Source organism: Rhinopithecus bieti, unplaced genomic scaffold (genome assembly GCF_001698545.2).
Source record: "Rhinopithecus bieti isolate Rb0 unplaced genomic scaffold, ASM169854v2 scaffold_13247, whole genome shotgun sequence".
Classification (NCBI taxonomy): Eukaryota; Metazoa; Chordata; class Mammalia; order Primates; family Cercopithecidae; genus Rhinopithecus; species Rhinopithecus bieti.
The window spans coordinates 2,149,768-2,165,337 of NW_016807505.1; the positions used below are offsets into that span (position 1 = coordinate 2,149,768).

Genomic DNA, 15,570 nt, shown 5'->3' on the forward strand with positions numbered 1-15,570 from the left:
TTACGCCATTCTCCTGCCTCAGCCTCCCCAGTAGCTGGGACTACAGGCGCCGCCACCTCGCCCGGCTAGTTTTTTGTATTTTTAGTAGAGACGGGGTTTCACCGTGTTAGCCAGGATGGTCTCGATCTCCTGACCTCGTGATCCGCCCGTCTCGGCCTCCCAAAGTGCTGGGATTACAGGCTTGAGCCACCGCGCCCGGCCTGATCAGCCTGGAATTTTAAAATCTCTCTCTCTATAGCTCACTTTGCACTAACCTGTTAGAGTAAGTGTAAATTAGTTAACAGCGCTTCACTGTGAAGCATCATAACTAGTATTTTGCCATACCTAACTAGTATTTTGCCATACATAACTAGGATTTTGCCATACATAACTAGTATTTTGCCATACATAACTAGTATTTTGCCATACATATTCACAAAACCAGTCCCTTACAAATCCTCTTCTCTACCACCTCAACAGGCTCCACTATCAGTGTAATGGAATTCTAACATGTTTTGTCTTACATTTCAGGGTTTTGTTCTGATGGTTGTTGTTTTCACAGCTTCCTTTATAATGCAAGTAGCCACACAGGAAAAAATCTCCATAGCGGTGCAATCTAGACACACTCACGCTTTTGTGGTAATACACAGAAAATGGTTTAATCATATGTAAGTCTGATGTTGAGTCCCTCCTCCAGCTGACTGACAGTTCCTATTAACACGGCAGCATGAGCAGGTTCTGATTTTTCTGTTTGCACACTATTGCATAATTAAAGAGTCTTGGGCAAAGGGTGGCATATCAGGAAATTAGATGTCAATTAACAGAGGCTTGCTTTCCTGTCAGCCTTTGTTTAACAAATTCCATCTGCTTTCCTCTGAAGGATGCTGCAGAAGAGAATTTTCCTTAATTATTTTAGAAACTCAGAGATGTGATAAAAGGAGAAAAAATACTGAGTCAAACAGACTCATGAGGCATCCAAACTTGGAGAGAGAACATCACTGCTTATCTCCTAAGGAGAGGTAAATGTCATTCAGGCAGGCAGCTGAGAACCAGTGCAGGACAATCTGCCCCGTTAATTGACCTTTTCTTCTTAATCTCAACAAACCAACCAAGGCCCACGATCTGTACGCACCCACCAATTCTCAGCGTTGATTCTACCCCAGGTGTGCTAATTAGCTTACATTTGGAACAAAGTGCATTCCCCTTGTAAGCATCTGAACTTTGCAAGAAGTAGCCATACTTTTAAAAGAGAAAAAGAAAAAAAGAAGAAAAAACCAACCTTAAGTAACACATGTGACACCACCACTGTAGACAAATTATGTCAAGGTAGTAAATTAGCGTCAATCGCTTATTTACTCTCTTTACATTGTAATTTCCTCCACACAAACACTAAATCCATTACCAACAGGATTTCATCTACAGCGGAAAAACCTAAGTTGAACACTTGGAAATTTTTTGTGGGGGTCGCGGGCTACTTCCAAGTTTGGGAAACACTCCACATTTGGATTGATATAATCCTAATCCTGACTAAAATTTAGTAATTTGCACATCCACCTTTTACCTATGACAGAATAAAATCAAGCAATTTTCCTGGTCTCTTTGCACATCTCTGGTATAGGCAGACCAAAGTCTTCATCTCTACACCTGCAGTGGTTTCCTTGCTTGGACTTTACGTATATAAAATTTTTTTATTAATAAGACTAGGAATCAAAACAAGTAGAATACACCAATTTTTTTTTTTTTGAGATGGAGTCTCACTCTGTAGGCCAGGCTGCAGTGCAGCGGCGTAATCTTGGCTCACTGCAACCTCCGCCTCCCAGGTGCCTGTTCAAGCAATTCTCCTGCCTCAGCCTCCTAAGTAGCTAGGATTACAGGCACGCGTCACCATGCCTAGTTAAGTTTTGTATTTTTAGTAGAGACGAGGTTTCACAATGTTGACCAGGCTGGTCTTAAACTCCTGACCTCGTGATCCACCCGCCTCAGCCTCCCAAAGTGCTGGGATTACAGGGGTGACCCACTGCGCCCAGCCCAAACATTATTTTTCGTAGAGATGCTATAATTGAGGTCCAAGCTTAAAATTATCTGCATTAAATGCTGGCTCCACGCCCCACACTGGCTGAGTGCAGCACTGCAGACGATACCACACCCCTGTCCTCTCCCTTTTGGTCTGGATTATGAACTCAAAGAATGTTAAGATTGTTACTAAAACACCACAAAAGATTCAAAAATGGTGCATGAATTAAATGTATGTAAAATGTTCTTAAAAACCTGAATACGGACAATTTGGAACCCAACAACAAAAACTAAGGTATTTCTCTACCAGATGGTTCTTCTTAGTATTAAGGGAAATATGCTTTGGATACAAGAGAAACATTTTAAGAGCTCACTGAACGTTTTATTCACAAACTAATAATTCTAAATTCAGACCAAAAACACTCATGCAGCTATGTTTGAGACCTGAAAATTACTGAGCATGGATTCGGATGTTAAATCCCAGCTGTTTATGTACAAAGTACCTGAGGCTCAGCATACAGCAAAGGGAACCTGAAAAACAGTTCCCGGGTTCTACACACACCACGCTTTGACAACACAGTTGCGAGCTGCCAGAGGAGATGGGCTCAGTGCCACTGACCACCACGTGGACAACCAATTAAACCACAGACGGTATCAAATGACAAGAAGCTGCGGTCTGTGTAAAGCAAAGAGAAGGTCCCCTTATGTTTCAAACAGCTCACGGACTCTAAGGAACACGGAAATCAGAGCTGCGAGGCAACTCAGAGAGCATCCATTCCAGTACCCTCATTGGAAAGGTGATCAAATTGAGTCTGAATGACTTGCCAGAGTTCACATGAACCCTTTCTTGGGATCTAAGCATTCTTACACCTCAGATTTTCCACTGCAGAGGGTGAGCTTGAAAGCTAAACCCCCTATGTTCTCTAAAGGCAAATTACCCTGAAGTATGGAAGAAACTGCCTAGATAATTAACATTCCAAACAGTTTACGATAATAAAGTAAAATCTTAAGCCTGGAGAACCATGTTTTATTTAGCACATTTAGTATTGCTTCAAACTCTATCTTTATTTTATGATTGAAAAGTGGTTCTCCAGGCATAAGGAGAAAAAGAGGAATGGATAATTGATTGATTGATTGATATAGATATAGATATAGATATAGATACATAAGCACTGCATTTCCAAAACAAGAATGCTTCTTTTAAAAACCGGTTTTCTCTGATTCTAAATGCCANACACACACACACACACACACACAAGCAAACAAAACCCACCACAATCAATGAACATTTTTGAATCTCTTTGAATTTCTGGATCTGCTTTCATTTACTCACCCATGATCACCAGTCTTTTACAATCCCTGAGCCAAGTACAGGTCAGGTCCCAGAGACGCTTCTGCAGTGGTGGTTAATCAATATTGTCCTCTTATGAGAGTACTGTGCTTTACAGAACAGTCCAGAAAATGCATCTGCCCCCAAGCTACTGTTAGTGACTATTCCTGAACAGGTATACACTCTTCATAGAATGATACAAAATCAGGCCAGGTGCAGTGGCTCACACCTATAATCCTAGCACTTTGGAAGACCAAGGTGGGCGGACCACCAGGTCAGAAGTTCGAGACCAGCCTGGTCAACATAGTGAAATCCCGTCTCTACTAAAAATACAAAAAAAAAGTAGCCAGATGTGGTGGCACACGCCTGTAGACCCAGCTACTTGAGAGACTGAGGCAAGAGAATCACTTGAACCCGGGAGTCGGAGGTTGCAGTGAGCCAAGACCATGCCACGGCACTCCAGCCTGGGTGACAAAGCAAGACTCCATCTCAAAAAAAAAAAAAAAAAAATTCAATATTAGTCATAAGAGAAATTTTAGAGATGACTTCCTCCAGAGGAGGCCAAATACTTTCATCACTAGAATCTTTCATCCAAACAGAATTTCATTTTATATGGAAATATAACTCACATATAAATTATATATTATACAATATATTCTCATTGTATATAATATAAATTACATGTCACAATATCTGTGTATGTACCAGAATATATTCGGAGATGGAAGGGGGCTCTCCCTAGTGGGATGCAGCGTCAGAGCACTGCCTGTTTCCCCTGCTGCTACAGCCCCCAGGAGGAATCTCCAGGTATCCAAGGCTACCAACTATAGCCACGCCCAATAGCCTCAGGAAGCCATATTTTGTTCTCCAAATTAAGCTACTATTGTTGATGCCTCTTGCACTTTCTCCTCTTCAACACACGCCTCTATCCCTCTTATTTATTTATTTATTTATTTATTTATTTATTTATTTATTTATTTTGAGGGTCTCTCTCTGTCACCCAGGCTGGAGTGCAGTGGCGTGATCTCAGCTCACTGCAGCCTCTGCCTCCCGGGTTCAAGATTCTTGTGACTCAGCCTCCTGAGCAGCTGGGATTACAGGAGAGAGCAATCACGCCCGGCTAATTTTTGTATTTTTAGTAGAAATGGTTTTTTGCCATGTTGGCCAGGCTGGTCTTGAACTTCTGAGTTCAGGTGATTCGCCCCCCTTGGCCTCCCACAGCGTTGGGATTACCAACATAAAACCCCACGCCCAGCCCTCTTTATCATTTATTCTTACAGTAGGTACAAGAAAATAAGAAGGCTTAATACATACAAACCTCCTCTCAATGTCACAGAGACTGTTATTGTAAAACAAAAAATCTTATTTTTTAAAATCAATTAATTATAACAAGTGCTTTAATCTTCATTTCTGGAAAATATCACTCATCTCTTTGTAAACCGGTAGATTATTTGTCAAAATTGTGTCTTCCACAATGTGGGCCTGTCACTAAAAGAGGCTTTGTTAATACAGTAACCTTCTCTGCTATCGTCATCAATATGGAAGACCATTCTGATTCAGTCCTCTAGCCCCGTATTTCTTAAACTGTGTCCTACCAAAAACTTTGTGAAGAAGTGCTAATAGGGGCCCCTCATCCCTTCACCAAGAAAACATTCCAGTCAAATATATCTGGAAAATGTTGAATTCTTCATCCCCCATGAAGATTTACAAAATCATTAATGTATTAAAGAACCTGACAATTCCTGCAGCAAAGAAACCTATTTTATGTGTTTGCCATAATTTCCAATATTATTTGAGCAGAAACACTTTGATGACAGGACACACATTAACATTCTACAGGAAGGTGTTCTCTAAGCAACCGTTGTTTTAGTCCACGCCACGAGGAATGACATCTCACAGGGAATTTTGGTACCCAGGGCCAAATCAAAAGAAAGATTCGGAAACGAAAACTAATTCAACAGCACAATCCAATATACCCTCATACCAATGAGTTAACCACAGAATGTTTAGCAGCCTCAACAGAGACTATCGCACACTCAATCCAGGTCTTCAGACAGGTATCCCCGCCCTCTTTCTAGCATGCCTACTGCCTTGGAAAGGCAAGACATTTTGCAGGCCCTGCCCTAATTGTGAACTCTGCGCCTTCAGCGTATACCAATGGTGAGAAATTATGCTTGGAGGGCACCTGGCAGTAACTCCAACGCCTCCCAACGGTTCTTGGCCCACAGCTTTGGAACCACTGGTCTGGGCCATAGGGGTGGCACTGTTTTCCCTAACTCGGATATTTTTTCTGGGACAAGTTCACAGGGATCTTCATGTTTAAAGTTACAGTTAATTTTATGGGCTAAGCACCCAAAAAAGAGAATCTCTGCAATAAAACAGTTCAAAGATACACCTTTACTGCAAGGGCCACTGACTCCAAGAATTCACTCTACAAATATTTACCAAGCATATCCTACATGGCAAGAACTGTGCTCTGTGGCCATTCTAGTATATTTTTGACCTGATGTATGGACTTATCTCTCACACAGAGCATTACAGTCAGCATAATTGGCAAAAATTAGTAATATTACAATAAATTATCCAAACTGGCTTTGCTCTTTCGCAACCATTCTGGGTCTGCATAGATAACGCACACACACCATGGAATAATGGATGACCCAGAAAATGTGTTCCTTCTACTCATTAAAATTAATTATTGTAAAGTCTTATTCAAGACAATAAAATTTAAAAGAACAGTGATGTGATGTTGAGTTAACTGACAAATATTTTACACATGTATAGCAAACACAGTCAGGGTTATATCATTTTAGACTAGCAGATTTTGTAATCTTTAAAGTTAATACAAAATAACATAAAATAAATGGGCCAGGCACAGTGGCTCACATCTGTCATCCCAGCACTTTGGGAGGCTGAGGCGGGTGGATCACCTGAGGTCAGGAGTTCAAGACCAGCCTGGCCAACATGGTGAAACCCCGTCTCTACTAAAAATAAAAATTAGGCCGGGCGCGGTGGCTCAAGCCTGTAATCCCAGCACTTTGGGAGGCCGAGACGGGCGGATCATGAGGTCAGGAGATCGAGACCATCCTGGCTAATATGGTGAAACCCCGTCTCTACTAAAAAATACAAAAAACTAGCCGGGCGACGAGGCGGGCGCCTGTAGTCCCAGCTACTCGGGAGGCTGAGACAGGAGAATGGCGTGAACCCGGGAGGCGGAGCTTGCAGTGAGCTGAGAGCCGGCCACTGCACTCCAGCCTGGGCGGCAGAGCAAGACTCCGTCTCAAAAAAAAAATAAAATAAAATAAAAAAAATAAAAATTAAAACATTAGCCGGGCGTGGTGGCATATGCCTGTAATCCCAGCTATTCGAGAGGCTGAGGCAGGAGAATCGCTTGAACCCAGGAGGCGGTGGTTGCAGTGAGCTGAGATCACACCATTGTATGCCAGCCTGGGTGACAAGAGGGAAACTCGGTCTTTATATATATATATACACACACACTGGGCTCATGCCTGTAATCCCAGCGCTTTGGGAGGCCGAGGCAGGCAGATCATGAGGTCAGGAGTTCAAGACCAGCCTGGCCAACATGGTGAAACCCCGTCTCTACTAAAAACACAAAAAATTAGCCGGGCGTGGTGGCAGTTGCCTGTAATCCTAGCTACTTGGGAGGCTGAGGCAGGAGAATCCCTTGAACCAGGAGTCAGAGGATGCAGTGAGCTGAGATCGCACCATTGCACTCCAGCCTGGGCAACAGTGAGAGACTTGGTCTCAAAAAAAAAAAAGTATATATATAGTGTCATGAATCATGGCATGTGGATTCAGCAGTTACATAAAAGGGATTCTTTTATTGTAGAACTGGGGTAAAACATGATGATGATGTAATCAATAAAATTCATATCCTCTTTTAAAAACAAATTAGGACACTTAAAGAACTGTGATGTTCTCAGATTTTATTTATGCGAAATGTTAGTACCACACAAGCCAAAGTTTTTGATATCTGTAGTAAATGCTTCTGTGTGATGTTTAAGTTCAGTGGAAAAATGCAGAAGGAGATACGTTAGTTAACGTTGACACATGGCTTCTGATTCTGGATGTGGTCTCCTGACTACAAAGGAATGAGGGGCAATCTACATTTCAAGCTACAGGGATTAAGAGACTCACTCTGTCTTGATTGAATGGCACTGAGCACATCGCCAAGCGATGAGATCTATCTTAGTCCTCTTCTTTCAAATTTTGCAGCTAGACAATCCTCTTAATGGCTGGCATAAATGGCCCAGAAGTAAGTTGCACCGGAAACTTGCAAACAAATGAAAACCACTTCTGCTCCACTGCACTGCTGAGTGGTCAGGGAGAAGGGAAGACAAAGCCCAAAGAATCCCTGTATAAAAAGAACGTCAAAACTTCCCTATAATATACGAAAACTCCACCCTCATATACTTTATAAGGAGACACAAAACTTGCAGTGCACAAAGGCACCTGTGATGGGTGCTTAGAATATCCTCACCAGTGCTTACATAGGCTGAATTTTGAGAGAACATTGCAATCCTTTACTCTTCTTTCTGCTCTGAAATCAGCATAAAAGTTCCCCCAGTGAAAGGGGTACCAACCACAGAATACTTTACAGACTTTGTGATCTTTGGTTAGTGGTATTACAATTGGGTGCAATGACACAAATTACGGTTGAATTATGTCCTCTAAGGTAAGCACTGTATACATCACATTTAGCCTGCAAGATGCTTCCTGTCCTGAGCCCAAATTCCGAGATATAAAAGTATTTCATTGGAAATTTACATATCAGTTTCTTCATGCACTTATGTATTTATTCATTTGTTTATTCTTCATTCATATATTCCTTTCCACAAATATTGAAAAGGCACCTATCAGATATTGGATCCTATGCAAAGAACGGCTCATAGAAACAGCCCTGCCTCACGGAGTGTATGGTCTAATGGAGAGAGATGGAGGAGAAAGACTAAGCAAACAAACACACCAAAAGAATATTTAACGCTACAATAAGCGTTGCAGGAAAGAATAAGTTTTCACAGAAATGCAGAATGGGAAATGTCTAATTTAGACAGCAGTGAAGGTCATGGAAGAAGATAAAGTCCCATGAGCCCCTAATGGAACATCTTTTGTTGTTCTGTAGCATGAGGAGGTAGAAAGACCAAAGGAGCAGAACCAGGTCCCAGCTTTGCCGTGCAGTAAGAGTGAGAAAGTCAGTGCTATTTCTGAGCCTAGTTCCTCATCTAAAAAACGGAGATGAGGTTAACACCTCTATTACCTACCTCACCAGCTGCTGGATCAAATTTGATAATCAAATGTGACATAATACCTGGAGCATTTTATAAACTGCCGAATGGTGTAAAACTGTTAGTTACCAATTCCCTATGTCACACCTCAACATGAATGACAAAAGATTTCAAATGTTTGATAGGCTTCATTCATTTATTCCAAATGTTTGGTAGTCACCAAAATGCAATCATCAGCATGCATAAGACACAGACCCCTATGAGAAAGAAAGGTTCAGCTACCCATAGAAGAAAAAGAACAGCTGTCACCCATATTAGATTGTGAAAAGTCAGTTGATGAATTCAGATGGTTTTCCTTGTGAAAATCAAGAAGCCTGCAGTCCCAAACGAGTCCTTCTTTCCAAGAGATCTGACATTCTAGGAGAACTCTACACCTCCTATTAACACTTCTCCATTTCTTTTGTTCTTGCATTTCATTAAAAGAACACTGCCCTCCTCATTAACATCTATTCCATTCTTCATTTAAACGAAGACCAAATCTACAAGACACCCTCATTTGGCAAGTAGCCCAAGAAGCAACAGCTATCTTTTTGAACTCATTTTATTTACCATTATCCAAGGAAATATAAGCAGAATATTTTATCTTTGGAAAAACCAAATGTTGGAGTCAAAGACAGACACCAGTTGTAATTTGTCAACTACAACTCAATTACCTACCAGACATAATTCTTTAGCTACATGTAAATAAGCAGATTTGCCCCATCACTTCAAACTAAAGACAATATGCCATAAGATCCTAGAGCCCAGCACAGGCTCAAGCAAGAGGTCATCCGTACCAGGACGATGCATGTAAGATCCATTTATTTAAAGAGATGTAACAGAAGCTTTACAACCTCCCTGAGAGGAAAGGCAAAAAGCATTCTCTTTTTGCTCTCTATACTATACGTTTTAATATTAAACACAAGCCTCTCTTACTAAAGAGCATATTATGTAAGGTATTATTGTCATCCATCTCCGAAGTTCATTATATGCTTTCTTTTTTTTTTTTTTTTTTTGAGACGGAGTCTCACTCTGTCGCCCAGGCTGGAGTGCAGTGGCCAGATCTCAGCTCACTGCAAGCTCCGCCTCCCGGGTTCCCGCCATTCTCCTGCCTCAGCCTTCCGAGTAGCTGGGACTACAGGCGCCCGCCACCTCGCCCGGCCAGTTTTTTTGTATTTTTTAGTAGAGACGGGGTTTCACAGTGTTAGCCAGGATGGTCTCGATCTCCTGACCTCGTGATCCGCCCGTCTCGGCCTCCCAAAGTGCTGGGATTACAGGCTTGAGCCACCGCACCTGGCCCATTATATGCTATCTTATCAGTGCCCCAGCATTGATGTATGATCATAACTTATGCATGAAACATACTGTCAGTGAAAAGTAATGTGCTCAATAAACCCCCTCACCTCCCAAATGGAGTAACCTAGAGCCACGCACAGACACACACCCTGGACCTTACCCCTGAAGTGCCTTCCATGTAAGCAGTTTTCCAACCCCAACTGGGTCAGGGAAACAGTCTTCCTTTCTGCTGAGTCATCCCCCAGCGTGCTTTGTAATAAGAGCATTAGCGCATTTCCTACCTTTAAACTGCTAATGGCAATTCATATGCAAACTCTGAAAATGGCCCAGGCCTCTCCAGAAGCAGAGTAAAGGACAGCCTGCTAACATGTGATAGTGTGGGTGTCCTCACTGAGCTTTTCTCTCTAGAGCTCAGCCCCTTATGATATCACTTTGGTATCAATTGTGTCCCCACACAATGGGCATCTGGAAACCTCCGACTGAATTCCTGAGGATTAAGTGACTTGCCTGAGGCTAGATGGTCCCATGGACTTGGAAACAGAACCCGTAGCTCCCAATGCTATAAGGCTCTTGTTAAACACACTAGATGGACCCCTGGGATTCAGCTCCTCCTGCCTGAGAACCTGGCCAGGGACTGGACATGCTGTGTTCTCATTCAGCACTCTCTGACGGCAAAGCAGCTTCTAGACCCTGAAATGGGGGGAAGGAGACTGATTAACATAAATTTGGACAAAAGATGTCTAAAAGCTGCATTTTCCAAACCTCTAATCCTAGCTCACTCTAGCCTGAATCTGCCTCTCCTCTTTGCCTCTCTTCTAAAAGAAGAAAGAAAACATAAAATAATAGTGCAAATGTGCATGTGTGTGTGTGATTTTTGTACACGGGTCAGACTGCATCCATTTAGTAGTGATATCACTCCAAAGCTGCTTCTTGAAATGTGCTTAAAATTATGTTCAGATGCACCACACTTATTTCACACCTAGACATTAAAAAATGGATTTTATGAGAAGAAAATGCAACAAGTGAGAAATGAACACAAAACAGCTAGCATGATGAATGTGTATGTCTCATAACTAAAAATATACATTATACGTTACCCAAGAGGAACTCTAATTTAAAAAATAATAATAATTTATTATTTATATGCACAAAATGAGAAAAAATGTCCTGTAGTTACACTTTCATTAAGATTGAGTTAATTTTAATGGATTAGTTAAGGATGAAGTGATAACAAAGTGGAAGTTAAATTACAGGAATTATCATCACTATCACTAGAGTCTGAATCTAGTTTTATGTCCCTAATACCACATAGCTAATGAAGTAAAAAGTAAGTACATGTGACTTCTCCAAATTAACAGATCAAAAGATTGGCTCATTTTAATAAGTTTTTTAAAACTCTTATATTAAAACAGTTTTAAATTTAAAATCCCTAATTGTTTTATTTTCAATATTTTATGTTTCCTATACTTGCAATAATTTTTCCCATTTGTTGATATCTTCATGTATCTACTCAACACATTTATTGTTCACTAGAACCACTGGTAAGCACCAAAACGATAACACACACAGTAATTTTCAGCAGACAGTGTTCTTGGACATACGCAATCTCACTTAAAGAAATATACAAACTAAATCTCAATAATTATCTAGCCATGCATAATTTTGATAGATTATCTAAAATTTTAAACAGGGGCTAAGAGAAACAAGAGGCAAGTTACACAAAGCAAAATGTTATTTGATGAGTATCAGGTCAGCTAATTAAAAAAAAAGAGTGTATGAAAAGAAACATTAAAAGATTTAGGAAAAACTGGAAAAGTAGAACTCCACTATCCACGAAGCAAGTTACGGCAAAACCAATGCTAAATATCAAAACATTCAAATCCTTTCCTAGATTGTTTCCACAAAACACCAAAATGAACGATGAGATACGCATTTACATGCATAACTAATCTGTGCATGTGTTTATTTGAGGTCGGAGACATTTTTCGGAGGCACCATCGACACACGCTACCAGTAGATAAGGACTGGAATCTACAATTGTTTAAAGCAAAAAGCAACAACAGCATCATTCTTGTGTAGTATCTGTTACTGTTCTCTGCAATGACCCTAAAAAACTCATGAACAAATGCATACACATCTCTCCCCATTTTCAGATACACGTGTTTTTCAAAGTCTTTGTTTTGAACTTTGGTGAATTTGTATTTACTTCACTAAATACACGTTTTCACAAATGTATCTATCAAAACCTGAGGGGAAATTTTCAAGAAAGAATCTTCCAAGATCATTTATCCCTCATTCATTCTACCTCACCATCCCTAATCCTCTACTAAATTAACATTTTGGCCAAAATAATCATCTTATGCCACATCTCAAATCATGTCAATTACCTGCTTTAAAACCTTTACCATTTATAGGCTCCTTATTTCCTGAAATTCTCATGTGAAGTCCTTGGCCCCTTGCAGAACAGCCTAGGTACACAGGGGGTTTGTCTTGCTTTTCCAACTTTGTCTCTCGAATCTCCCCTTCTAAATCTCTGATCCTGTTCATCCATCCATTCGTAACGCTGCCATTTTCTTTCCTAACCCAGAATATCCTCCTTCAAGTAAACCAGTCAGAATTCTATTCATATCCCTCACACAATTTAAATATAATTTATTTCATGAAAGTTTCCACATCAAATATCTCCTTCTCCCAGCCAGCTTCTCTCGTCCCTCCTCCTCCCGCCCTCTCTCTTCTGTGTGCCTCTGTCACTTGTTCCTCTAATGGGACTTACCACATCCTACCTGTGAACAACCGTTTGTCATATCTGCTCTAAGAGTTACAACACGCTCAAAGTGAGACCATTTCTTACTTAGTTTCATAACTTACCACACTTAGTTTTGTGTGACCAGTAACGTGATTAATAAAGCTCATAAATAGATTTTACTGTTTTCAAACAACATAACTGAGTGGCAGCTCTAATCCTATGCTCACATATTTTCTGTTCTTTCCCTCTAAAACGTGAGTCCCTAAATGATATTTAACCATTGCTCTATTTGAGGTTTCTTTAGGAACAGGTGAAATACCATAATTATCATGCACAAATATTTTAAGGAAAATCAGATTTTTCTAGAACATGATGTGACCAATCTGCTTGTGGGAGGAAGATATTTTCAATGGCTGACATTCACACCAACCCAATAGCCTTCAGTCTCCAATTCTACTGATCCTCAATATTTGTTTATAATAAGTGTGTGTTTACAGAGCCAGAAAAATTACTGTCCTAAGAATGCAAAAAAAATGCATACCAGTATATTTTGGCATGCTATACATACCTATTGGCTATGGAATATAGACTTAAAGATTGTTCAGTACAATGGCTTGTATCTTCCATTTGTCTTTCTGTTACTGGGTTTGGAGAAAATTGAGACACTTCAAGTCACAGATTACGAATTAGGCAAACATTGATGAAGTTTTTAAAGGTATCAACTAACAGCATGATGCCAGAACAACTGGAAAACTAAGTTTAAAAAATAACTCAAACAAATATGTGATGGTGTGCAACAGCACACTCTCCTCACTCCCCGAATTATTTTACTATCGTGTAGAGCTCTTGAAGGGCCAAATCAATACATTTTCTCTTCCACCTGCCACCCTCCGATATAATGGTTTTTGACATAATAATCCACTAAATAATCATTTAACTTCTGTACTAAATTGTCTTCTCTAGAGAATGTGAAGTCCCCAGTTGAGAAAATCACAGATCACAGAGTGTGGATCTTAAATGTATTAACTTATTTCCTTAAAAGCACAAAACAAACATATTGAGTAAAATCATTTTTATAGTATTACATAAAAAGTAAAATACACATAATGTTAATTTTATTGTAAGGTAATTTATGACTCACATTCCTTCTGTGTTTCTTGCTAATTACTGATATAATTTTGACTTACAAATGTCCTAAGTGATATACTTTGAAAAAAGGTACATTTTAAATACATATTACAAATTTAAAAGCTTTAGATTAAGAGTGAAAAATTAATGACAACACCTTGGCGTGGTTAAGTTTCTTCCTACAGGATCCTTAGAAGTAGGTATTTTAAAAGTACCTCACTAACATCTATTTTTAAAAATAGTTTTACTTTGTGTATGTTCATATATCTGTGACTTACTGAAATATTTCTCAAAATATTGTCCACAATATACCCGCTTCAAAATATTTGAAGAAGTAGTTTTAAATGCAGAGACCCCAAGACTCCAGCCTACCTTGATCAGAATCCCTTGGCGTGAGGAACTAGCAAGCATGCATTTAAAGCAAGTTTGCCCACGTGATTCCGACGCACACCAGAGTTAAGCAGCCTGCCGAGTGGATCTAAAACCATGTCTCACTGTATTCTCAATGTTGTATGTCCGAAAGAAAAGTTGCAAACGATTCCTTCCAAAATATATATATATATATATTGTTTATAAACGCTCCTTCTAGAGTGTCCCTCAGCAGAAAACTAAACTAGTTTTCAAATCCCACGGCGTTTCAGCTGAATTAACAAACGGAAGAGCCATCCTTCTCCTGATTCCCTGGCGTCCTAAAGCGCTCCTGGCAAAAGCCCGCGTCGCACCTCGGGGTACTGACCTCCGCTTCCCACAGGTCAGAATACTGAATCGAGTCTGCATTCCCAGAAGACCTAAGGGACCCTGCCCGGCGCACCAGCCTCCCCCACTCTCCCGGCAGAGCGGCTCCGAGAGCCCAGGCGCGGCCTCCCGCTCCCCGTCAGCACCTCGGACAGAGACTGGCGGTGCCGGGCCCGGGTCAGCCGGTCCAGGAGGCAGCCTTGGAAGCACCGCAGAGACCACCCCCGGAACGCACAGACCACCGTCTTCGTTCCCCTTTTCCGCAGCCAGCTTCTCTTTCCAAACGACAACAAAGGACACCTTAACTATCTTACCGAGAACACAGGAGCCACCCCCACATCTCGCCTCTCCCGGGTCCACAGCGCCTGTTGCTAAGGAGGCGAGACAGCGCTCGGGAAGCCTCGGGACCCGGCGCAGAGCGCTGGAGGAGCTGCAGCGGCGGACGGGAGCACCAGGCCGGCCAGGACCCCTCGGCAGGAAAGCTGCGCCCTCGCGGCTCCGAAGCCAGCCAGGCCCCCGAGCGCCCCGGGCGGGTGCAGGGAGCCGGGCAAGCGAGGGGCCGGCGCCCGGGAGCGCGGCTCCCTCTGCGGGCCGGGGAAACTCGGCCCCGGCCGAAGAGGCCTCCGGCCCAGCCCTGTGGACGCCTGTGACCCCAGACAGCGGGCCGGGGGCTCGGGGACCGCCCTGGGAGGGCGGGCACTCACCATGTTGACTTCGGACACCATGTCGATGCTGGCGATGTCAATGTTCATCCCCACGCAGACCGGGGGACCTGTGGGAAGCGCAGGACAGGGCGGTCAGCCCAGCTCCGACGCGGGGCGCGGGCGGCTCTGAGGACTGGGGGCTATCCCGGGAGGGGCGCGGGCGAAGGGCCTCCACCCCACCCCGCCGCGGCTCCGCGGATGCGCCCCGCCTCCCTCGCCCAGGCCGCCGCCGCCGTGGGTCGCGCTTCCCGCAGCGGCCGCGCGCAGCCCACTTACCCCCGAAGTCGGGTCTCAGGCGAATGTCGTAGCCTTTCAACAGCTTGTCCACCGTCTCCTTCACAAAGGACATGTTCC

The 15,570-nt window shown here is 42.2% G+C and overlaps 1 protein-coding gene across 2 annotated transcripts in view; it reads right to left on the minus strand.

The window, feature by feature from the left end:
* GABRB3 (gamma-aminobutyric acid type A receptor subunit beta3) overlaps positions 1 to 15,564 on the minus strand; it is a 232,056-nt gene extending 216,492 nt beyond the window's left edge. Inside the window, exons 1-2 of one of the 2 annotated variants that reach the window (XM_017882403.1) lie at positions 15,493 to 15,564; positions 15,217 to 15,284 (exon numbers count right to left, since the gene is read on the minus strand). In XM_017882403.1, coding sequence (XP_017737892.1) covers positions 15,217 to 15,264 — 48 coding nt within the window. In that variant the 5' untranslated portion in view covers positions 15,265 to 15,284; positions 15,493 to 15,564. Of the gene's footprint in view, positions 1 to 15,216; positions 15,285 to 15,492 lie in introns of those variants that run through there. The other variant, XM_017882404.1, reaches the window with a different exon arrangement.
* Between the last annotated feature and the right edge of the window lie 6 nt (positions 15,565 to 15,570).